Here is a 25,596-nt window from a genome sequence, read left to right as displayed (position 1 = left end):
GAGAAGCAAGAATGTGTTTTAATTCTGTCAGTTCATCTAATACAGAGGGAGAGAAAGAGTTTTTGCAAATGATTCTTTGGGGTTTGGAACATTCTGGATTTTTCAAAAATCGCTGGTTAATTATTATCTTACACAGACCAGACCACAGACTCTTTACCAGACCAGAATTTAGCTTTGCTTAACTGGTTTTTAACTGGCTGTCCTAACCCGGAAAAATAAGCTCACTCACTTTTTTGCCCAGAGATGACAAGACTGCTATCCCAACTACCACTAGCACCTCTAAAGCTCACAAATTAACATGCAGTCTTTGTCTGCCAGGCAAAGTTCTCTCCTAAATTAGTGTGTAAAGTCAAGGCTAGAGGTTTACTAACTAGCTACTAGTTAGTTTGTAACTACTAAAATTGGTTGCACCTTAATTACTTGGGTCAAATCCTTACCTAGATGAGCTACAGGCATCATAGTACACTGTGGGAAAGATAGATATAAAATTTCATATCAATAAATTACATCTCTGCTGGATTACAGTGTTACAAAATGACATGCAATTATCGAAAAACAGCATTTTACTATTAGTGAGTATAACTCTGTGGCGTTTTAGGATTTACACCTATCCTGGGTTATTTTTTACCAATTAAGTTGTTTTTCCCTGTCATGTCACCACTTTTATTTTAGTAAGACATAAATCACAACTTAATAATTTAATGTCCAACACTGGCTCCTACATTTCCTATAATGCAACCAAGTAGCATCAATTTGTTTGATCATCCCTGCTGCGGTATACTCTCAGGTCTTTGAACCTCCCTGTCCCCAGTTTGTAACACATGGCTATTTTCTCAAACTTTAGAAAGTTCCTCCAGTGCCACAGAAGACATTTTAACAGGTCGACTGCTAGTAAAGTGACCATTATGTGGGGAATGTCGTTTTAATAAGAAAGCATTTGGGAATGATCTCTGTAATGTTCTTCATCCACCAGTAAAGGGCAGTGTTTATCTCCTATTGATCTTATATAATGTTGATTGGACTTTACCCACTGTTTAATTGGCAATCAATCAAAGTGGTTGATAATATTTGTGATTGGAGTCATGACTCCTATCATAAATAAATGTAAACAGTATTAACTTTATGTATATCTACAAATAGCTACAACTACAGAAAAGCTACAAACTTAATTCAAACCTTAAAACAATATTTCCAACAAAACAAAGAACAATTTTCCTTCAAGCACAAAGGTGAATGTGTAGCCACCTGCCACTGTGAAGGCATCCAGGTTTGATTCAATCAGCTGACACTTGCTAACCATATGCCACTGACAGCTTTACAGGGAAAACCTATTGATCCATGAGAGGAAAATTAGATTCTTGCAGCTGCAAATGAAATAAGATTCAGCAAGGGAAAAGGGAATGCAGCCACACAAAAAGAATTAAAAGATGTGCATTAAATCCAAGCATACAAAACATAGTCATAGTTTACTCATAAATGCTACTTGTAGCATCTGCACGATTACTAACTAGCTACAGAAAATGTGGATTATTAGACATGAAATGTGTTGAATGTCATTAAACACGTGTGAATGTAAAACTAAAATGTGAAAAACCAAGATAAATGCAAATTGTGGAATCAAAATCAAACCGAAATACTGTAACTGAAAACATACAGTAGAGATTTAAAGATTTCATCATAGGAGAAATTCAGGTACAAATCCTGCTGTGCATTGATTGATAAGGATTGTCAACATGAAGTGAAGTATAATTGAAAGAGTAATAGAATTTCAAAATGCCCTACAGTAAGCCAGACTAAGTTTAGTTTTGTAGAAGGCTATACACAATATGTGTGTCGACAATATATGACATGTGTACACACTTTAAACTTTTCAAATGTTGAAATGACACATCTTCTCTTATGGAAAGTAAAGATAATCTTCCTGGTGTATGTAAACCAAATGAACGCGTTGCCGAAGCCTACCACAAAGTTTTACACCTCACAGCTGAAGTCAGAAATGAACCAAGTCACCAAACGTCATGGAGAAGTTATAATGGTCTTTTATATTTTCCTATAACTTAACTCAGATGTCTTTTCCAAAAACACAGTACATCATTTAGGCTATGTACAGTAGCGCATCAAATACATCCAGTCTATATCCACATTATTAGAATAACTTAAAGGTACAATCTATGTTATATTACAGGAAGTAAAATTTACATAACAACACAATCTTTTAAATTAATGTCCTATGATTCAGTTAGACATCTCCCCTCTGTAATGTTTGTAAGACATGGTTTTATTTACAATCATTTCTATCTATAAGTCAAACTCCTCAATTATATTTGTGTATATTTATATAGTTAACTTGTAATTACTGTGGTCAAAAAATTTGATTTGACCTCTAAGCCACCAGAACAATGAATTTTGAATGAAGGTGGATATAAATCCACACCACCACTTGAAGACGTATTCCATTACAAGTAAAAGTAATTAATTTAAAATCTTAAGTAAAAGTACAGGAATATTATAATCAATACGTATGCCTACTTAAAGTTTAAAAAGTTAAAGCACTTTCTGTGAATTATACATCATTATATTTTACATTATACGGAATGCTATTGAATCAATGCAAAAGGAGTGTTTGGTAATTTAGTCCAGTGGTTCCCAAATTGGGGGTTAGGACCCTCCAAAGCCAAATAAATCTGAGACAACAGTTACAATGGAATAGAAAAGATGTTGTGATGCACAAATTTCTATTAATATTTTGGACTCTCTGTGAAATAGTGGATAATTGAATCTCTTTGGGATTCAAACAGTTATTTAAATGAAACCATCTGAAATGTTTAGAGGGGAAAAGTCACATCAACATCTCAGACACATATGTTAGAGAAACCTCCAGTGTAAAAACAGAGCATGTGAGAAAAAATACAACATATTCTCTTTTGTACATACAGTAGTGGTAGAACACACCTTAGATGGTTTGGGATAACCGTTTTATGTACAGAATATAGGCTAACTATACATGTCAATCTATCTAATAAATGAAGGCTTCCTGGCTGGCGAAAAAAATATCTCTATGTATCTTCCTCATTCACAGATTTACAGATATTTACAGACAATTACAAAAGCGTTCAAACTAGTGATTCTTTTTTAATCTCCATATGCATCATTGGTCCTTTTACATAATATAATCCTACGTTTTGCCGTGAGTCTTGTTTCTAAGATCAAGCCACGTCCCCGGTTGCAAACGTTAATTCCGTTTCTTGTCGCTCCTAATTGTCAAGCAAATGGAGCATTCCAAGAACAGTAATCTTGCAAAGGTCATAAACAAATGCTACGCACAGCTGCAATTTAAAGGAGAGAGAGAAAAGAAAAAATGAAACAATGAAAGCCTTAGAAATTAAATAAATGCCACATTACATTTGTCATACATATTTTATAACACATAACACATGGTAACGTGCTTCTTAAATGTGTGTAGTTAAGAGATCTTCATATTGGGGATACTAGCGAAAGCATTACGCATGAAAAATGAGCTAAAGGTGGAAAAATTGTCTATTTTTCTCCAGATTAATGTTGGGTGTATGGGATCATATTGGAGCTTGATAAGCCTTTGCGGTCTATGATGGATAGCGTGTACTCTCCGTTGTCCATAATCTGGAGAGGCACGACTCCCTGGGTTTCTCCATGCGTAAAAGAGCGCGTCGCGCAGCCCTTGTTGGAGGATGGAGTGGAGACTCTCCAAAACAAACCTCTGAGCATCTTTCTAATCTCTGGCCTCATCAGGCAGTAAAGTACCGGGTTCAAGCAGCTGTTTGCGTGCGCCAAGCACACAGTGACCGGGAACACGTACGTGTGAACCGTGTAATATAATTTATCCCAGTTGACTGCGTTAAATTTGACCAAGACACCCCAGAAGGTGATGGCATGATTTGGCATCCAGCAGCAGAAGAAAGACAAAACCACTATAGCTACAGATTTGGTGACTCTGGACCTCCTTCTAGGGTTGGTGCTGTTCATGCTCCTCTGTCTTAGGAAGCGCAAGAGCATCATGTAGTTAACAGACACTATGAGCATAGGGACGATGAAGGCGATCAATATTTTCTGGATGTGATAAAGAGCGAGCCAGTCGTGCCCTTCAGGAAACTTGAGGAGGCAGAGTTTTTCTCCAGCAACCACAGTCACTGTGGAGAAGATAGTTGTCGGAGCTGTGGCCACTGTTGCCGCCACCCACAGCACTGCGCACACCCACTTCACACACCGTGACCTCCTACAAGAATTTTTCTTTAGAGACGAGGCGACAGACAAGTAGCGGGTCACACTCATGGCAGTGAGGAAAAACACGCTGGCGTACATGTTCATCACTGTGACCGAGAGAATGATTTTGCACATGGCGTCTCCAAACGGCCAGCTGAAGTCCAGCGCGGTGTCCACGGCCCAGAAGGGCAGAGTGAGCACGAACTGGAAGTCCGTGACCGCCAAGTTGGTGATGAAGAAATTGATGGTGGAGTTCTTCCGACCTTGTCGTAACCTCATTAGGAAAAAGACGAGCAGATTCCCCACTAAACCCACCGCGCAAACTACAGAGTACACCACGGAGATGAGTACCCTCAAGATGAGGGTGCCGTCTGCGCTGACATCGATGTCTTCGAAACTGAATTTCTCGTCGCCAGGTGAACTTCGGTTCATTGCTGCGCTGTGATTAGATATTTCATCCATATTTAAAGTCAGGAACCTGTACTCACACCAGGCCTTTCTACTGCGCGCACAGACGAAAACATACACAGACGCCAACAAGACAAGTGTCTCAGCTCTTTATCCATATTCAATGAATTGGTATCTGTTTTTATACAGGTGTCACCCCTGTGCTGTGTCGTGATTGGTCGAATGAGACGTAACAGAGAGGCAGACCGTCCAAGTCATTGAAATGAGCATTAAGCATCCTGAATCGATCACCAAACTCAAGAGGACTGGTTTATGTTTGGTGTCCATGAATGTATATCTGTTTTTCACAGCTTGTAAGCTCATTAGGTCTGGGACAGAATGCACCACATTGACCGTGCGTAAATGCGTCAGATAGAGTAATTTCCATCTCGGAAATTCAAATAATACACAGAAATTAAGACTTCACAGTCGGAGCTCAAATAAAGATACTAAACATGTATTTACAGGTCAAGACCAAGGCAGATCTTGCAAAACAAATTTTCATCTGCTTCTATATAACCCCCTCTTTTTGCACCCATTCCTGTTTTGCAGTAAAATAAAGTTAAACAGCCCCCGTCTATGTAAGCATCCTCACCAAGGTCAGTGTGTGTCTAAGTGCTCCATTAAAATGCTCTAACCTTTATAATACATGGAGTATAATATAAGAATTGATGCAGACCAACAGCTGCTAAGCCATTCAGCAAGCAAAGGCACTATCTCCGCATCAGTGGTCCACAGTGCCTTTATTCTTCCGCTAGAGGGGGCGCTAAGCGTAGGCAGTTGAAGACAAACTAAGTTAAACAATGATGTAGAGTTTAGTGACCATGTGAATTTCTTCAGTGTCAATGTTATTCCACTTGTTTTAGTTTGAGAGATAGTAAGAAACCCCCTTTAAGAAGCGTTTAAAAATGAGAAATTAAAAGAAATCCTAAATTGTGTTTACATGACTGCATGTAGGTCACTGAACTTTATGCTTTCAACCTCAGTTTCCTTCACCACTTTATGCAGGATTTCTACTAGACTTCTCGCGGGAAAAGACGTGTCTCTTTGTTCTTTACGCGCAAGGGGAGGTAACTGCACAGACTGACGGCCCTGATCTGTAATAATTTCTCCGACTCCAAGTGAATGCAACAATATCGAAACGGGTCCTCATGTGACCCACTGGAAACCCAAAGGCCCTCCGTTTTGGGAATAACTGCCAATTGGAGTGAAGCACTATATCCAATTTCTTGGAGTGCCATTCCCCTTTAAGCCTTCAGTCCCACTGAAAGATATCCCATTGTCTTAAGTCCACCCATCTGTGGGGGCGGCCCTGCGAAAGTTTGCAGAATAACTTTTTAAGCTGTCACTGGCTGGCTGTAGGAGATGGAGAACAGAGGAGACAGTTACTCGTACGCAAACGTTAACACCGACATACAAACTAGTTAAAAAGTCTAAGAATGCAACAAAAACGCCCCGTGGAGGCAGACGATGTTCAAGCCTAAATTTGAGAAGTTTGTTAAAACTGTCAAAGTTTAAGTACATGGTCGCAACAAAGCGAAAAGTGCATCCAGCCCAGATGGAAACCATTTGAATTGACAGTCGACGTGGTCTTAAAAAAGCATTAGATGTTTCCAAAATATAGGCTACCGTCCTGACAAAATGACCTGTTTGGACTTAGAGCTTCACGCCTTTGGAAAAGGAGTCTCCCCCATTTACTTCTTCATCGCACTTCTGACGGTCCTGGAGAACTGCAAAGCGTTGGGATTATCACATGAACCAGGTTAGTCGAGAGTGAACAGAAACATTTAATAGATTCAATTCATGATGTCGCCACGTCCTCTGCTATTGTGGCTGCTTTTGTTGTGCACATTTGTTTAACAGCGCATAATTCAGACCAGTAAATGCAGACAGCAGGCCAGCAGTCCTCTCTGTGGAGGGGAGGCCAGCTGTGACTTGTGTTTACAAAGTTTGGTGCTGACCATAACAATTAAACCCAAGGTTTTGCAGCTTAGTCTGGTAGCTGGAGAGACCTTCTTTCTATTGAGTCATCAGAGGTTCAACCCCATGTTGGCAAGCATCTGCCCTACCCTTGAGCCAAAATGTAGAATTCCTTTGTAGCTGACAATATCCTCTGACCTCACTAGTGAAGGTCAGGAAACAGAATTTGTCTTTGGGAATCTACATGATGAATTATCATTATTATTTTAATAGAACTGGTCTGCATTCTGTTTGTGTCAGTTGTCAGGCCTGGTGGATATCATCAAATCAGAGAATTAATCCTGTCTTGTCTTGTTGGATACACTCCCCTGCCTCCACCTCGCTGCACTTTCATCCCTTTAGTTTGTGGTTTGGATGTTAAAAGTAAGGGCTCTCCCGAGATTGCAGATACAAGCAGAATGGAGTCCGGTGCATTCTGCCTAATCCTGTTTAAATCAGCTGTGAGCTCTTGAGGGAAATGCTGTCAGGCATCATAGATAAGGATGTGTCGGTGAGGGGAGGCACCTCCTCAAAGACAGTGTCAGGTGATAAGTGTTGGCACATAAATCCTAAAGTTAATCTTTAAATGACTAAGAACCCAAAGTAGAGGAGCATTTGGACACAGGCATCCTCTTAATGCATTTTTATTTGTACTCAATACCGAAATACATAATTGTATTCAATATAGTTACACAAGTAAAAGTGGGGAGAGGAAATCATAATACCAAGTGAATAAGGCCAAGCTAATTTTGATTTGGACTACATTAATAGAAACCTGATCAGTATTTCTATTTCTGCGGACCTCCTGGAAGCCACTTAACCCTGTTGGTCCAGACCCCACATTGAGAACAAGGTCCTGAGCCCAGCTACTCATGAAATTAGTTATATATAGTTTCTTATACTTGTATGTATGATGATCCAGATCATCAAAATACACATAATAAAAGGATTTCGCTGATTGACTGATGGCGGCCATGATTTAAAATAATAATCAATAAATCAAATTTCATCCTGGAATATAATGCTTAGTTGAAGGCAAAATTCAAACTCATGATGACTGACTTATTTAGTTTTATCTGGAGCTTCATCTGTAGGTGAAATTACACTAGATTTTCTTGGGATGTAGCTGACATACTGTAGGTGTTTTCCTTGCTCTTTATTCAGTGAGACATTCCAAGTAACTGGTTGCCAGACACATCTTTCTCAGCTGCACTGATGTATTCTTGAAAATATTTGTGTGTGTGAAATCATTGTTTGCATTCCGCCTGTTTCTCTTGAATAAGATCAAGCTGCTCATACATCCTCATAATACCTTGACAGATCATCTACATGCAAATTCAGTGCGTTTGCAAATTATGATGCAACACCGGTCTTATTTGTACTGTGAGCTGCACAGAATGAATGAGATATTTATGAAACAGCTGTTGTTGGCTCCAGTTTTTTTCCCCAGATTTTTTTTCTTGTGCAGATTGGCCACATTTGTTGATATAATATTTTCTTTTTTGTATGTGAAAATTGGGGATTGGTGATACTGCCTTAAAATAATATCATGATATTGCAGGGTAGTTAAAATATTTTATTTCGATATAATGAATTATGGAAAATGACATTATTATTAATTGCTATAGCTATACACACAATCTAGCTCCCTTTGTACACACTTTGGTGAAAGAAGTTTGGTGTGATGCCTGCTGCTGCTGCTATCTGCTTCTATCTTCTTCTTCTTCTTCTATCTTCTTCAAAGCTTACATGAGCACAGTGGTTTGTTGTAGATCTAACATTTTATGTCCAAACTACTTCCACACTTTCTAAGTTGCCCTCTTTATGTGGAGCAAACTCCTCCGCAGTGGAGCTGGCAGCAATGTTACTTTTTTCTTTCAACTGTGCTTGTTGCTTCATAGTCATGAAGTAAATACAAACATGTCATAATATTGCTGTTATGAGAAATATTTATCGCATTAAACCGATATTATCATGAACAATTTATAATATGATATGATACAATACTTCCCCAACAAAAGTATCACATTCTCAAGGAAAATGAACCATAAAATGTAATTCAAATGCATTTTGAGTACATACAGTGCTGCTCCAGGATTTTAAATAGGCCTAAAGTAACTTCTGTTCTAAAAAATGTGGTCACGATCTTTTAAAAACATCTGTGTATATATGTAGTTTCATATGTAAATTCCCAGCCACTTGATTTTCTAGCTACACCTCAAATGTTGTTTTCTAGCTACACCTCAAATGTAAGTGAGTCTAATGAAAAGGCATCCTAAACATAAATGTTGATTTTTCAGTGTGATGGACTAAATTAAGATATGGGACGTTGAGCAAGACTCATTCACCACTGAAAAATAAACTTGAGATGTTTGAATGAATGTTGTGGGCCAAATGTGCACTATTGTCGTCAGTAATATTGTTCCCATCAGCTGGCCACAATGAGGCCGTGTATATATAGAATTGAGAAGAGCAGACTGCTGGTAATCCCCCTTCATTTTCTTTACCCTTGCTCACAGAGGGAGATGTTTCTCACATTTCCTTTCATGCTGCTGATTCAGCTATTCCAGATCACAGGAAATAATGGAGTATTTTTTGTTATCAGAGGAATGAATTTCACCATCTTTATAAACCTGCTGTAGATGAGAGTGAAAAGTAAAAGGAGGATAGGAGACAAGAATCCAGCTTGAAGCAGCGGTCGTCTGACAGGCACTGTATACACTGCAGCTGTATTCAAAGTCAGATTTGACACCATATGGGTTTGTTTATAGTTTCCACAGTTTTGTTTACAGCTTTATAGCCACTTAATTATTTAATTGCCCTCCCCATTCCCATGATTTATTAATCTATCTCCTCTTACATCTTCTCTTCCCACCATGGCTTTGACAGAGAGATCTCTGAAGGATCTGCCTCAGTATGAAGTGGTTCACCCTACTAGAGTGGATGCCAGAGGTCACTTCCTGTCCAACTTCCTGTCTCACCATGCTCGCCGTGTACAGCGCCGGGAAGCCTCAGGGGGACCAGCGGACTCTGATCGAGTCTTTTACCAGTTCTGGCATGCTGACCACAGTTTGCACTTTAACCTCACCCTCAACCCAAACCTGCTGGCTCCAGGCTTCCTGACGGAGAGGAGGTATGGTGGCCTGGATGGAGCCCGGATCCATCCTCCTGGATCCTCTCAGTGCCATTTCTTAGGTGAAGTGTGGGATGGGGCCACTGTTAAAGGAAGCGCAGCCATAAGCACCTGCGATGGACTGGTGAGTAACTTAAAAGCTCGAAGTCCCGTGGAAGTTGTTCAAATGCTTTTCAAGTTAAACGCAGGGGTGTCAGCTGCAGCAGAAGGCTGTATTCAGAGCTTAGTTAAGTGTGTAAGAAGTAGTTAATATTACTGTATCAGTTTTAGGGTCCTGGTATTGTGCATGCTGGGTCACTGTCACACTGTTGTGGCTTACTGGGACAATCTTTTCCTACTGTGACATGTCTGCTGAAAAGCACAGTCATGTGCTGTATATCGACATGACTAGTTTGAGGTATGGATTCAGTGAGATGCTGGAAACCTTGAGATTTTGATCCATGCTAAAACTTCCTGCAGATATTTAGCTGCAAATCCATCCTGCAAACTTTACTCCATCTGTAGCTTTATTGGGTAGAGATCTAAAGAATGTGGAGACTACTGAGTGGAGTCACTTTAGTTTTAGGGTCACAATTATATTCCAACATAAGGTAAGTTACTGCATTGTCTTTTGGGGAACACTCAAATCGAATAGATACAAAGGTGGAGAGATCATTGCATGTGCACCACCACCTTTGACACCATCCATGGATTAATGTTTTTAAGGCCTACTCTCTCCACATCATAAGAGGTTTAATGGCCCACAATCAGGAGAGTGGCAATTATTTCACTTTTTTTGGTAATCCTTTCCCCACTGTACTGCCATGATTTTCATGTAAGCTGTCAGGAGTGGAACAAGGCTAGGTCTCCTGCTGCTATATCCCCTCTGCTTCAAGGCTATATGTGTTCATAGATTCTTTTCTGCTCCCCGCAGACTTATGTTCTTCCTGTTGGCTTACGTGTGTCTAACCTTGGTTTGAAGTCTGCACATTTTTTGCTCACTGCACCTTTCTCTGTTAACTGTAAGTGTGGTTGTGCACAAAAATCTCAAAACAAAAGCTGCTTCTGATAGGCTGGAATCACAACATCGTACACAAATATATAACAAGGCAATTAGAGTCTTATAGATCACACATCTTACCAACTGTAATGTTTAGCTGAATATGAACCGAACATCTTGACCCTGTCTGCACATATTAAGCTGCCGCTGCATGATTCACTGGACTAACTGCTCAACTAGAGGTCAAAGGAGAAGTAGTCCCTTACCATACACACTCCAGAACACAAGCACTAATCCACACTTTTGTTTTCACCCAATTTTAGAAGAGACCAAAATTAAGTTGACTCTCAAAAATGAACTTAAAAGGCATTTTATTTTGTAATCAATGGTTAATTAGCAGGCGTTCACTTTCTGAAGTCTACAGCCCACACACATCAGCAGATACATAATATCCACATTGGTGGATCAGTACGGCAGTCAGCTTCAAGCCTTGCTTGTTTCTTTTTTGCCTTTAGTCTGGTCTACAGCAAGTAAAACACATGATCAGCTTAATTGAGGTCAGACGACTGACGAAATTTCTTGTTTGTCCCTAAAAGACTCCTTGGTTGCTTTGTCTTTACATTAGGGATCATTGTCCTAAAATGATGGGACCTGCTCACTTAGTATGGATGTTACTCATACACTCTAACTGAAACTAAATTGAATTGAACTAAATGATGTTCTGTTTTTCGGTTTTTTTTCAGCATACTTATATGCTTTGAGAAAGAATAATAATTAATATTTTATACTATATGTTTTTCATGATTGTGCCCTCTATATTTGTATTATTTCAACAGAATACTGTTCTTTCTCAAATTACATAGATAGAGAGCTTGTAACTATAAACACGAACATGTCTTGTCCTTGACCTTAGCTTGTTGAACGAGCCACCAAACAAACATGAGCAGGGAAAAGTGCACTATTAATTCCAGTTCACTAGCTAGCAATAATAGTAGTAACAACATGTAAACCTACTTAAATGTTCAAAATAATCTCTGACGTTCTTTTGACTGCAAAAGGGGTGAAATGTGTTTTCAGTTAGACCTTAGAGCTGATAAGTCAGCACTTTACCCTCATCACCATTCTTTCATTTCAAATCTGATGTCCTGGAGAACAGAGCCAAACTTGTGAACACTATGTCACTGTCGCAATATTTAGAGACTGCACTGTAGGACATTTGTCAGTATTACTGAAGATTATCCAAAGCTTTTGGCAAACATTAGATGAGCATTAATGTTTTTTAGTCTTTCATTAATCACGTTTTACACTTGTGTCTTTGAGAAGGAGGAGTGTTGAATGCTGATGTCATTTGAGGAGAGAGAGCCCTGCAGATTATTTCTATGTTGTTGAGGTTTCTTTGTGTTTGCGAATTATTTGAATATTTCTTTGACTGTCGTTTTTTTCTGGAACCTTTTATTTATGGAGCTAAAGAATTACAGTTTGTTGTTTGGAGGACTGTTTAATGAGCAGGTGTACCTGTTAAAGTAGCCAGTGTGCGTGTATTAATGTTCTAAAGCATGAGTGCTGATCTCATCTGCTTTATCTTTGAAGCCATAATGAGTTAAAAAAGTTCACTTGAAAAGGAATCTGTTATTAGTAAATGTAAGTGGGAGCACTTTATTCTATTATGATATAAAGGTACTTTTGTGTGTATAGGGTTTTAGACCTGCTTTATTGCTTTGCGACTCAGATAAGTATTTAAACTCTTCCTGTAGATGCACTGTGGCATGAGTCAGAACTACTTTAGAATTACTTTTATTCTCAGTCATTGACAGTTTAAAAAATATGTAATTAAATATTTTCTTAAATAACTAGTAATAACTGACATATTTATTTACAAATAAAGAAGCCCTGGAGATAATACACAGCCCTGTGGGTATTTAGTATTTGGTATGCACGCATTGGAGCAGCAGCTCCCATCGTAACCTTCTGTGACCGATTACTGAGGAAGTTAGGAATCCATAGATCTAAACTGTTGTCATCCAGAAGCCTTTTTGCCAGAATATGTGGTGGTACAGTACAACATGCAAGTAATATCATTATTGATAAGCAGTGTATCTTTAATAAAGCAGTTGTTTATTCTTTAAAAATGACTGTAAACTGTGTAACTATTCAAATGATGAATACCATCCATATATCCTTCCCAAGAGGTATCATGTATCTACCCTTTCTAGCCTCATTATCATGTGGTAGTTGCGCATCAAAGCCGTCACCTCACTAAAGGGGCCCTTTGGTCAGCCGGGGTTTGGACCATTAGTGGAAGGAGATTAATCTCACCTGAAACTCATGAATGTGTCACCTGCTGTTATGTAATTATGGGGGGAATTATAGGAATAAAAATGTCAGATTGCCATTGTTTTTCGAGGCATTGCAGAAAACAAGTGCTTGGCAATCCTTTTAACCTGTTTGTCGACTAGAGCTGTTCACATAAAGTTATGAGTCCATGTCAACCTTTATTAACACTCTTTTGCTCTTTGAAGACCATCCAAGCTACCAAGTTGATCGTGTGATGAATTTTATTGGAGCATGCCAGTAATTGAAGAACACCTCCAAAATTCATGGGCGCACATTGAAAAGGCAACCAGTACTACTATGTCACATTGCCCTTCATTTAACCCTCCATGGATGAATAGAAACATACCCTGACATGATGTGTGGTGCACTATTGCTCTCCTTGTTGGCATCAACTTTTCTCATAATCAGCCACCTACAAACACAATATGCTCAGACCCACTAATTACCAGTATATTTATTTTAATCATATATGTTTGTCTCATTGTGCTTTCTTGCAATGTGCTCACTGTCATCACAAACCAAAACTGATTCTTAAGTGTCCTAAACATAAAAAAAAATAGCATTGTGCAAATCTATGGTCATCCGTCAATATCCCTCAAACCCTCTTTTTTGGTACAGACATGCACATACGTATGTAATAGTGTACAAAAGCCGTTGTCATCTTATTCTTTATGAAACATATATATATATATATATATATATATATATGTATATATACATATACAGGAATCTAACGCCAGGTGAGCCCCAGAAAATTTGTTGAAGCTGTTGAAAATAAATAGGATTTTTATTTACACCCGCTGATAAATATGTATATTTCCATCAGGGTGTATAAGGTGTGCCACATTCCTGCAATGTTTGGGTCAGGCTAAAAATACAATAATGTAAGAACTCAACTGCAAGTCACTGGTAAAATAAATGTTTTAGAGGTTTTGTTGGTGACAGTGATGCAGAGACAACAGCACACACAAACAAACTGAGTGCAAGGATGAAGTTATTTACAGAGCAGAGGGGCTCAGTCTATAAGAGATCTACTTGACTTTCCCCATATGGAACTGTATGTATTTTGTAGCATGAGCCCTCCTCCCTGAGCTTCGGCGGAACTGTGTGACTCTGTGACAGCTGAGGGCAAGTTAATGGGAGCAGAAGGTGGACAAGAATTAAATATAGGGCAAGGATGGTCAACAGAAAAAGCAGGGAGCTTCTGGAATTAGGTTTTGGCACTGCCCCAGCATGTGCAGTAATTTATGTGACATCAGATATCTCCCCTATATCAGTTACACCCTGGATATCTACAGCAATTTAAGACATCAGGCTGTTTATACTGTTTCTAACTGCAGGATGAGATGAGTTTGCATAGCAGCATCGTCACATTAAAACATTCTCAATATGAAACTAGTCAGCAAAAAAAATGCATTAATAATTAATAAGTATAAACATATCTGTACTTGTTTTGTGAATATTGCAGTGTGGAAATATTGTATTATAAAGCCTGTGTTGGGGTACATAGGTGATATAGGGTGCAACTGACAGTAATTTTCATTATCTATCATTCTGCTGGTTATTTTCTTGGTTAATTGGATAACGACTTGGCCTGTAAAACCTAAGAGAATGTTGAGAAATACCCATCGCAATATTCTAGAGCACAATGAAATATTTAAAGAGATGAAGAGAAAACTGACTTGCATCCCTTCTTTTCTTCAGACAGGACTGTTCAAGTTGTCTGATGAAGAGTTTTTTATTCAGCCTCTGGAGAAGTCGAGCGATGAGGCCTCAGCACCACAAGCCCATGCCATCTACAAACGCCATGCGCCCCCTCCCTCCTGGAGTCCAGTCGTACAGCCCATCTCAGGGAAGCAAGCTGTCAATGGCACATGTGGAATCAAAAGTAAATCACTTTTTTCTCATAACCCACACATGTCATGAAAGTGCCACTTTAGTTTTACAATACTCAAAACTTGACCTCTTGCTATTCGTTCTTAATTGAGTAATAACATACAGTCTGATAGCACGTTAGAATCAGTCTGTTTAAAGAGCCAACATTATGCTAGGACTTATCCACTGATTACATGAGACACTGAGCACTGAATGACAGGAATGAATATAATGACGATCAAATTTTGTTGTCTCTCTCTCTTATGAGGCTGTTTCTGGTTAATAATCTGCAGGCCAAGATCAAGAATATGTGCTTTGAGCTTATGAATACATTGATAGGAATTTGAACTGCTTTTGCCATGTGAATTGCTCAAAAAAAACTGTTTTCCAGACATCAGTGCAGTATTGTGTGACTAAGTGGTAGTTTTAAGACTTTAAAGGACCAATAAAGCTAAGGTATTAAATTTTCATTTTATTTTGCGCGCAACTGCTGATGTGAATAAAACTGCTCACAGAATTAGAAGTACAACGTATCAGCGCAGTTATATACAGATGGATAGATAAATAGAGATGGATGGATGGATGGATAAATAGAGATAGATGGATGGATAGATGATGACAGTGCCAAAGGGAGTGCAAAAAGAGCGGATGAATGTATGTAATTATGCAATATAAGATAAGGCTCCAGTATGTGATAATTACAAATGATTAGTATTCAGATAGAAAGCGGTATTCCAAACAGTGGACGTTAAACATCTAGGTCACTTACATTTTCAACTTAATATTTTAGATAGGAGATTTTAAGGAGAGCAAGAATAATAAAAGCAGAGAGGCCATGAGGATGGTCTAGGCCTTGATCCAAGAAAAACAGGTAGGCTATATACTGTACAGTAGAATCTATCTGGCAAGTTAAAAGTCATACCTGGTGTGCTATGTTGGCACACACTGTGCCTCAGTCAGAAAGTTAGTTTAATGTCTATTTCTATCTCCAGATTCCCATCAAAGTTTTGAAGACATTGAAAGACAGCGGGAGCGATGGGAGCACCGCCAGCAGAGAAGGAGGAGGAGAATTCATCAACGTTCAGTCAGCAAAGAGAAGTGGGTGGAAACGCTGGTGGTGGCTGACCCTAAAATGGTGGAGTATCATGGGAGCAAAGCTGTGGAAAGCTACGTCCTCGCTGTCATGAACATTGTAAGTATGTGGCATTAACAGTGACATTTCCATTCATCAAAATCCATGTTGTTTAAATTATTAATTTTAAACAACAGTTGATACAATGGTTGATAATTACTTATTATCATATTATACTTATTATAACCGTTTCAACCTATTTGATTCTCTCAGAATTTGAAGAAATATTGCTTTCTTGCTGAGTAATAGATAAAAAATATTGATACCATTCTTATGTCTACAGGCTAAATGTGAATTTTGTGCCAGCAGGCAGTTAGCTTAGTTTAGCGTAAAGACTAAGTGCTGATGGAACTATAGAAAGCCCAAGTCACTCGCTTTTGCTTCCGGCCCATGGGACCTTATTTTGGAAAAATATGTATGGTTGTCAATGGCGAGAGACAACTTATCTTTTTATCAGTCACAGTTTGTTGTAAAATGGTAACATCTCCCACAATATACATCAGCAACATGTTAGCGCGGTAATGCTAAAATTACTACTACCTAGATAGCGTCCCGGGTTACGTATGTAACTCTTGTTCCCTGAGAAGGGGAACGAGACACTGCGTCGGTGACGACACTATGGGAACGCCTCTGGGCGTGGCAGGGCTGAAACATGAATGAAACTACTCCAATCCTATTGGTGTTGCTAGAACGGTAGCGTGTGACGGCGTAACTGGAGGCGTATATAAGCACGCCGGCACACAGGACACATTAGCCCTTTTCTATGAAGCAAGGCACTCCAGGCGGGGTGAGGTGTGGCGGACCGACCGGTCTTATCCTCCGGGCTCCACGGAGGAAGCGCACGACCAGTGGAAGCCTCCCCAGAGGCCCATCACTCAGAGGGGTGTGGAACGCCGCCACGGCAGCCACATATACCTTGAGTGTAAATGGGGAAAGGCCAGCAGAGAAACGGTCCTGTAGGAACTCCAGGTCCTGTCGGTCTTGACAAGGACGTGGCGACCGCGGAGAGCGGGCAGAAAACTCCTCAGAGCTCTGAAAACCGCCAACATTTCTAAGCAATTTATGTGCCAAGAGAAATGATGCTCCTCCCAGGAGCCTCTCGCGAAGCGGCCGTCCATGATCGCGCCCCATCTCATGAGTGAGGCGTCTGTCGAAATAATTGTCCGGGGACATGACGCTCCCAACACGGGCCCTTGGGACAGGAACCAAGGTTTCTTCCATACTGACAGGGAACGAAGGCACCTGCTCGTAATCCGTATCAGACGGAACGGATTTCCCCTCGGGGAGAATCCCTTGGATTTTAACCACCACTGCAGGGCTCTCATGTGCAGCAGGCCAGACGGGATTACGCTGGACGCTGCTGCCATGGGACCCAACACTCTGAAAGTTTTTCACAGTGATGGAGCGGCCTGGCTTTATCCTTGTTACTGAGGACACAATGGACCCGACGTGTGCAGACGACAGGTGGGCCCGCATCGTCATCGAGTTACACACCACCCCTAGGAACGTAGTCTGTTGGGCGGGTGTCAGCACGCCCTTCTTAATGTTGAGCTGCAGCCCCAAACGCCGAAGGTGGGCGAGGACAACATCTCGATGCCGAACCGCTAACTCTCGAGACTGGGCCAGAATGAGCCAATCGTCGATGTAGTTCAGTATGCGGATGCCCTGGAGCCTCATCGGGGCCAGAGCTGCATCCATACATTTGGTGAACGTGCGAGGAGAGAGTGCTAGGCCGAACGGGAGAACCCAATACTGGTATGCCATGCCCCCGTAGGCGAACCTCAGGAGCTTCCTGTGATAGGGACGGATGGAGATGTGGAAATATGCGTCTTGTAGATCTATCGTGACAAACCAATCCTCGGATTGAATCTGACTGACGATGGCGGGGATGGTGAGCATCTTGAATCTGAATCTCCTCAGAGATTTGTTCAGGAGCCGTAGATCTAAAATAGGATGCGATCCTCCGTCCTTCTTGGGAACTATGAAGTACCGGCTGTAGAACCCGGACTCCCTGACTGGCTGGGGTATGCGTTCTAGGGCCCCCTTGTTCAGTAGAGAGAAAACTTCTTGTTCCAACACCTGGCTCCGCCTTGAGTGCACTGCAGTCCAGACCACCCCGTTGAAAACGGGTGGCCGGGCCATCTACTATGGTGCACAGGACCCATGTGGAAATATTCGCAAGGCTCCGCCATTCTTGTGCGACTCTCTTCAAGATTCGGTGTTCTGCATCGGCCCTCGGCGGCACCCTGAAGCGGAGCTCCGCCAGGGAAACTCCGCCGACAACCCACGGTATGTGAGCGAAAACTCCTGCCACCTGCGGCCCCTCGGGGCAGGCAGATAGGCATGTGTCTGCTGGAGGCCAGCGCGTCCCTGGTGTCGATGCAGCGGGATAATAGCTTTCCTGAGCTGCGATGAGGGGGGGGACCTCGGTCTCCTCCTCTCGGGAGGGGGGCCCCCGCTTCCTTTGACACCTGTCGTGGGAAGCCCCTCGGGGTTGGTGGCCGAGGTCTTGCGTGGTTCCCCGGGGGCACCCTGAAGTAGAGGTCCGCCAGGGAGATCCTTCCCGACAGCCCATGGTATGCGAGCCAAAGCGCCTGCCGACTACGGCCCCTCGGAGCAGGCAGAATGGCGCGTGCTTGCTGGAGGCTAGCGTGTCCCAAGCGTCGCGGCGGGATACCTGCGCCCCCTGCCTGAGCTCAACCCGGGGCATCATCTCATAGCCAAACCCCTTCCCGCTACGTCGCTATAGACCCGGAGCGGGGGAGTAGTCAGACGAGCTCAGAAGGGCTAATCCCAGGACTTGCAAACTCATTATGCAAGTCTGGAAAAAACGGCAGAGAATGGTGCGGAGGCGGCGCACGGCGCTGCAGAAAGCGCTCATCCAGTTTGCTCGTAGCATGTGTCTCTGGTACATCCTGCGGCCAGTCGAGATGGAGCTTGCTCACTGCCCGCGTCACCACCTCTAGGAGTTCGTCATAGCTGGGCACCGACTGATGACGCTCCGCTTTTCTCTCCCGGAAGTCTTCCTCCTCCATGATGCTAAGCACATCCAGCTCCTCAGAGCTGGATAGCTGCAGCCTCTCCTTGCTCATACCTCGAGCGGGAGAATCCGCGAAGCGGGCTCCCGAACGAGACCGAGGGGAGTCGGAGTCAGCAGACGAGACACGGGAAGCCTCGGCAATCCCGATGCCGTCAGAGATGTCGCGCTGGGAGCCCCATGACTGAAGCCGCCGCGCTGCCTCAGCGCCCGCCGGGCCCGATCCACGGGGAGAGCGCATCTTGCCGTCTTGGGAGAAGAGAGCCGCATGGGACCTCAGCACCCTCAGGGGCAGGGCCTCGCAATGGCCGCAAGCAGCCCCCTTGAGAGCTGCCTGGGCATGCGGCATCCCCAAACAGGAAACACACAGGGCATGAGTGTCACCCGCCGTGATGTAACGTGGGCACCGGAAAACACATCTCCTGAATTGCTCACCAGCCATCTCTCTGTCTGCCATCCTTCCAGGTAAGAGTTGGATACTTGTAGTCTTTCTAAACATGCCAGAGTGCCTGCTGAATAGAAAAGAGCTAATGTGTCCTGTGTGCTGGCGTGCTTATATACGCCTCCAGTTACGCCGTCACACGCTACCGTTCTAGCAACACCAATAGGATTGGAGTAGTTTCATTCATGTTTCAGCCCTGCCACACCCAGAGGCGTTCCCATAGTGTCGTCACCGCCGCAGTTCGAGTTCCCTCAAAGGGGTACTTAGCTATGTTCCATGCTGAAATATATCTCACCTGATGTGTTTACTCCAACAACTCCTTTTATCACATCATCCTCCCGAAAGACGTTAGCTTCAGTAACATTAGCATCAGTCATTGACAGAAACAGTTACGATGTCACATACGCAACTTTTGGGTTTTTGGTCTTTGTAATTATGTATTTTCACAGTCTTATACCTCAACAGTATTACAACAAATTGCGACTTTCTTGACTTTAAAATGTATCTTTTAAAATGACAAACTTCATATGTGGGCACAATTCAAACGGGATCAAAATATTTGCTGTTCCTTGCCATTGACTACCGTAAAATCTTTTTCCGAAATAAGGTCCCCTGGTGTTCCACCAGAAGGGGAGGGACTTAGGCTCTCTATTGCTTGTCTGGGAGTGACTTCCTAGAGTCCTGTCGTCACAGTGTATATAATGCGTTATTTAGTGAGCTTTAGACACATACATGCCTTACAGAAACACACTGCCAAGTAGTAAATACAGAAATACTCCCAGCCGAATACAACAATTGAACTAATAATAATCAATGTGAATGTGTAGACATAAATATGATAACATGTTAAGTTTCTGTGAATACAAAAAGCATTTTGTAATTATTAGCAGATATTATTATAAGCAACAGAATTACACAATTAAAGCTAACATTACAGAATAGTTTCATAGATTGAAATGAATAGTAAAAAATAGATATTTTGAATGCAAAGTTACAGGATGTTCGAACACCTTCCCAGATGTTTTGGATGCTTTTTCAGTTTTTCCATCTTTGTGCCATGGATTGAACTCTTCTCATCTATCTTCACGATGACTCCCTAGCCTTTCACAATAAATGTTATTACTACCTCATAGTTAGAGGTTAAGTAAACTGACTCCTTGTCTGTGATTAGCACATAAGTGTTTTTTTCCAAAATACAGTAATGTCTGCTCTGACCGGAGCTACTGAAAGTGGTATCAGAGGACAACATGTCAGGAAAGGGAATTCAGTGACAGAGAAGCCAACGGATTAACTGACTTAACAGACAATAATACACAGAGGAAGCAACCATTATTCCCCACATCCTCTCTTGGTTCTTTTTGTGAGTCCTCTACACTCTAGCTTTGAACTTTTAAAGCTCCAAATGAATCAGTTTTGTGAAAACAATCTTGCACAGCATCACGGGAAACAACCTTTCAACCATCTCCAAACAATAAGTAATGGCATCATCTTCCTCGACCACCAGCTGCTCCATTGTCTCATCACAGACGCAATCTGGAAGATGTCAACTTCTCAAGAGGTTCATATTTTTGTATTCTAATGTACTGTATGCACTCAGTGGTATAATTTACACACATCTAACAGCCAGGACAGTCAGTCTCGGCTGAAAAGAATTAGAAACTCTTTCACAAAAATAGCTCCAAACTTCCTTTCACATGGTGAGATTATAGTTAATTATTGTATTTTCTCTGAGAAATTTATTAAAACCATATGTTAGCAAACAAAAAGATCACATGGACATAAAGAAAGATGCAGTAGAAATCTATAAAGCTCAATTTACCGACTCAAAATTAGAACTTAATATGCAGCATGTGGCTTGAGAGGAAACCTGTAATATCAACAGCACATTGTTGATTGAGCTTTAAATAGCTGCGGCTCTATTTTACTCACAAGATAAACAATAGAGAAAAGTGGAAAAAGATAGATTGAAAGCATGTTTAATGTTACTGATAAGCTTTTAATGATTGATTCAGCTACAACATGTGCCGACAAATATCTGTGAACGAGTACTACTATGAGAGATCACAGCTAAAACAAAGATTTGATGAATAAGTCTTTGTGTGTGTTAAAGCTGTTTTGTCTGAAGTGGATCAGTTACACAACACTACAGAAGGTTTTAGTGTGTAGACATTTTGCTCGTAAAATGAAAGGAATGTGACCAGTATTGTACGAGTGTTGCTTTTACAACTCTGTGTAGTAACTAACTTTAATCAGACTCAAGTTTTTATTTATAAATGCAATTATATTTATCGCAGAATAAGGTCCTATCTCTAGTCTTGTCCTGTCTGTTGCAGTTTCCCGGTTGTATATTTGAGTTCATCAAACTTTATATTATATTTGTATACTATATATTTATTTATATTAAATAATATATAAGTATTACAGCATTTTAGCTTCAGTCAAACAGTGAAATGCTTTTTTGGCATTGAACAAAACATTTGTTGTGTTGAAATGTGGATGGAAAGCTGGTGCTTTGTGCGTTATGAATTATGCATAATGAATGACTGAAATACAAATGAAAGCCTATGCGCTGCGTGAATTGTGGTGTAGAATGGGGCTATTTAAAACTAAGTTTAGTATTTTTTTGGGCATGATTGCCTGTATTTGATAGTAGACAAAAGACAGGTGACATTAAATGAAGAGAGAGACCGAATGGATGATATGCCACAAGGCCACCAGGATACAGGTTTTTGTTTGGTAAAAATTCTGGAATTACTTGTGAATAATAAACTCAAGGTACAAGTTAAATTGTCATCTTATAACAGGGTTGTAAAATGCAAATTGCAGTGTGTAGTTCCCTCTAGGTTACAAAGCAAATTATATTTATATTTAATTGCTTAAATTATATTTATTAATTATTGTCTGTGGATCTGTTGGTTCTTAAAGCAAACTGGTGAGGGTCCAGGCTGGCTGGGATGTTGATCGTGGAGAACCAGTTTATCAAAGCATTTCATCAGAATGGTTGTGATTGCCAGAGGGCAGTAGTTCTTCAGACTAGGCATTATAGACTTAGATGTAGGGACAATGGTGGACAATGAAATGTTAAAAAATTCAGTAAAAATTAGCTGATTGGTGAAGGTTTTTAGTACATGACCAGGGATGTTATCAGTCCCAGCTGATTTACTGATATTCAATCTTTCTTTTATAGAACTTTATTTTTTGTTATTTTAAAATAACAACATGTACAAGACATGAAAGAACAAACATTCCCAAGCCTGGCAATTCTAACAATAGTCACAGTAAATACACAAAAAAATGTTAATTAATTAATTAAAATAAATATAAAAGAAGGAAGAAATATGTAAATTTGATGGTCACACAATTAAAAATAAATAAATAAATAAAAAAAAAACAAGAGGGGGGCGGGGGTCTCCAGATTCTCAGCCAAAAGTTAAAAATGAAGAGGCTGATGGTAGAGTGGGGGTGATCTCAGCAGCACTAAGAGAGGAAAAGTGAGAGATAAATGGTTCCCAAACCAGGCAAAACTTCTGTTGCTTACTATCCCTCAAATACCTAATCTTTTCAAGGTGAATGTAGCTCATCATGTCATGTACCCAGTTAATATGAGTAGGTGGATGTTTTGTTTGTTTCCAATTCAGAAGAATCCGTTGTTTAGCTATTAAAGTAGAGAAGGCGAGAGCGCCTTTTTGAAGCTTTGAGAGTTGTTTTTTTTGGCGTTAGGCCAAAAAGTGAAACAAGTGGGCACAGGCTGATTATTGAGCCCAATGCTATTGACAGAGAATCGAAAATGGATTTCCAGAAAGTGATCAGCCTTGGACAAAGCCAGAACATATGAAGGAGTGATGCAGGGGCTCGCCTACATCTGTCTCAGGTAGGGTCCATATCCGGTTTAACCTTTGCTAGTCTGACCTTAGTCCAATAAATACGATGTACAAATTTGAACTGTATGAGGTTATGACGAGCACATATAGAAGAGGAGTTAATCCTACTTAGAACTTCTTTCCATTCCTCATCTTTAAACTTGTGGTCCAAGTCGTCCTCCCAGTTTTGTCTCGTGTTCTCTACAGAAGGGGTAGAGAGTCCAGTAATGAGGTCATAAAGTGCAGACACAGCTCCCTTACCATTAACATTCATTTTTTAGAATAGTGTCAAGGGGCATTTGGGGCGGGAGTCTTGGGAAATGTGAAGAAGTTTTCCTGACGAAATCTCAAATCTGAAAGAAACCTAAAAAGATGGGTCTTAGGGAGGTTAAATTTTGAAGACAACTGTGAGAAGGGGGCAAACACTCCATCAACATATAGATCCTTAATTGTTCTAATTCCCTTCTTAGGCCAGATCCCAAAGACATTGTTATTCAATGATGGGGGAAATACTGGGTTTCTATTATAAGGGGAGGACAACGGGGAAGATTGGAACCCAAAGTGGGATCTGAACTGTTTCCAGATGCATAGAGACTGATTGACTATCGGGTTATAGTTTGAACGTTTAAGAATCAAAGTTAGTGGGGAGCAAAGAAGAGCTGTCAGGCATGCTGGCTGGCAGGAAGCTTCTTCAGTTTGTACCCATACAGTGACCCAATCACTGAGACCGAAATGGCAATGAGGCCAGTACAGAATGCTGTGGATGTTGGCAGCCCAGTAGTATGACTGAAGGTCTGGGAGGGAAAGCCCCCCAGACCTTTTTGGTAGTTGTAGTATAGGCCTACATATTCTGCTAGGAACTTTATTCCAAATGAAGGAAGAAATGGCTTGATTAAGGGTTCTGAAAAATGCTTTTGGGATGAAAACGGGGACACACTGAAAAAGGTACAGAAATTTAGGTAATATCTGATTTAGCTGATTCCAGAGCAGGTGTAAAGTTTTTACTAAATAGGTTGGCAAGTTTCCGCGTGATAGTAATTCCAAGGTATTTAAATTCATCCGAAGCTAGCTTAAAGGGTACGGCGGAGGGTGGGAGTTTATTTGCCTCTATGTTTATGGGAAAAATCTCACTCTTATGAATGTTGAGTTTGTAGCCAGAGATGAAGCCAAACTTTTTGATACATGCAAGGACCCTAAAACCTCACCAAAACCAAACCTATGCAAAGTGTCAAATAGATATTACCACTCAACACGATCAAATGCTTTTTCGGCGTCAAGCAGCACGAAGACCTCTTCAGATTCAGGTTCGGAAGGGGAGTAAATGACATTCAAGACATGCCTAATATTGAAAAATGATTTTCTATTTTTAATAAATCCCGTCTGATCATTGTGGACAAGTTCAAGTAGGATGGGTTCCAGTCATTTAGCGAGAATCTTAGTATCTACAGTGCAGAGACTTGTAGGTCTGTAATTACCGCAGTCCAACGGATCTTTACCTTTCTTTGGGATTAAAGAAATTGAGGCTTCACGGACAGAGAGGGGCAAAAGCCCACTTTTAAGAGCATCATTAAACATGTCGACCATAGGTCCTGCCAGGATGTTGTGTGTGGCTTTGAAAAATTCAACCGAAAAACCATCTGGACCCGGAGCTTTGCCAGATTGCATAGACTGAATGGTGCAGGAGATTTCCTCGAGGGTGAGGGGCTGGTCAAGCTGAGCCTTACACTCAGGAGTAATGGTGGGTATTTCTATATCACTGAAAAAAGCCAGTAGTTTACTGGGTTTATCTCTTAACTCAAAATAATAACTAATTGGACTGCTTGATTGGTAGATAGCAAGTTGAACTCTGTCTGTAGAACAAGCCTCTTCTTGTATAGTTCAGGATCAGGAGAGTCTGCATATTTCTTGTCTAAGTCGAGAATGTCTGAGGAGAGATTCATCAATTTTGACCTCTGTTGTTTCGCAATGTAGGAAGCATGGGAGATAATCTCACCGCGAATATATGCTTTAAGCGATTCCCAAATTATGCAAGGTGACACGTCCGAAGTTGTGTTAATTTCCAAAAAGGTCTTAATTTGATGGATCAGAGTTAGGGCATAGTTTTTATCTGAAAGCAAGAGAGAGTTAAACCTCCAAAATCTACAGCCGGGTGGTTTCTG

General features: G+C 41.0%; 2 protein-coding genes across 4 annotated transcripts in view; one reads left to right on the top strand and one right to left on the bottom strand.

Annotated features, from left to right (window-relative positions):
* Positions 1 to 3,552: 3,552 nt before the first annotated feature.
* On the bottom strand, positions 3,553 to 4,701 carry LOC123959281 (relaxin-3 receptor 1-like). The gene has a single exon (XM_046033235.1). It carries the CDS (start codon positions 4,699 to 4,701, stop codon positions 3,553 to 3,555), a length of 1,149 nt encoding a protein of 382 aa, XP_045889191.1.
* A 1,423-nt stretch (positions 4,702 to 6,124) lies between these two features.
* Positions 6,125 to 25,596, top strand: part of LOC123959365 (A disintegrin and metalloproteinase with thrombospondin motifs 7) — a 98,122-nt gene continuing 78,650 nt past the window's right edge. For all 3 annotated transcript variants that reach the window (XR_006822279.1, XM_046033373.1, XM_046033374.1), the window contains exons 1-4: positions 6,125 to 6,448; positions 9,535 to 9,902; positions 14,796 to 14,979; positions 15,959 to 16,158. Coding sequence is in view for 2 of the 3 variants with exons in the window: in XM_046033373.1 (XP_045889329.1) it covers positions 6,328 to 6,448; positions 9,535 to 9,902; positions 14,796 to 14,979; positions 15,959 to 16,158 (873 nt within the window). In the remaining variant the exon portion in view is untranslated. The remainder of the gene's footprint in view (positions 6,449 to 9,534; positions 9,903 to 14,795; positions 14,980 to 15,958; positions 16,159 to 25,596) is intronic.

The sequence above is a fragment of the Micropterus dolomieu genome, linkage group LG20 (genome assembly GCF_021292245.1).
Source record: "Micropterus dolomieu isolate WLL.071019.BEF.003 ecotype Adirondacks linkage group LG20, ASM2129224v1, whole genome shotgun sequence".
In the NCBI taxonomy this organism is placed as follows: domain Eukaryota; kingdom Metazoa; phylum Chordata; class Actinopteri; order Centrarchiformes; family Centrarchidae; genus Micropterus; species Micropterus dolomieu.
This window is presented reverse-complemented; position numbering and strand designations above follow the sequence as displayed.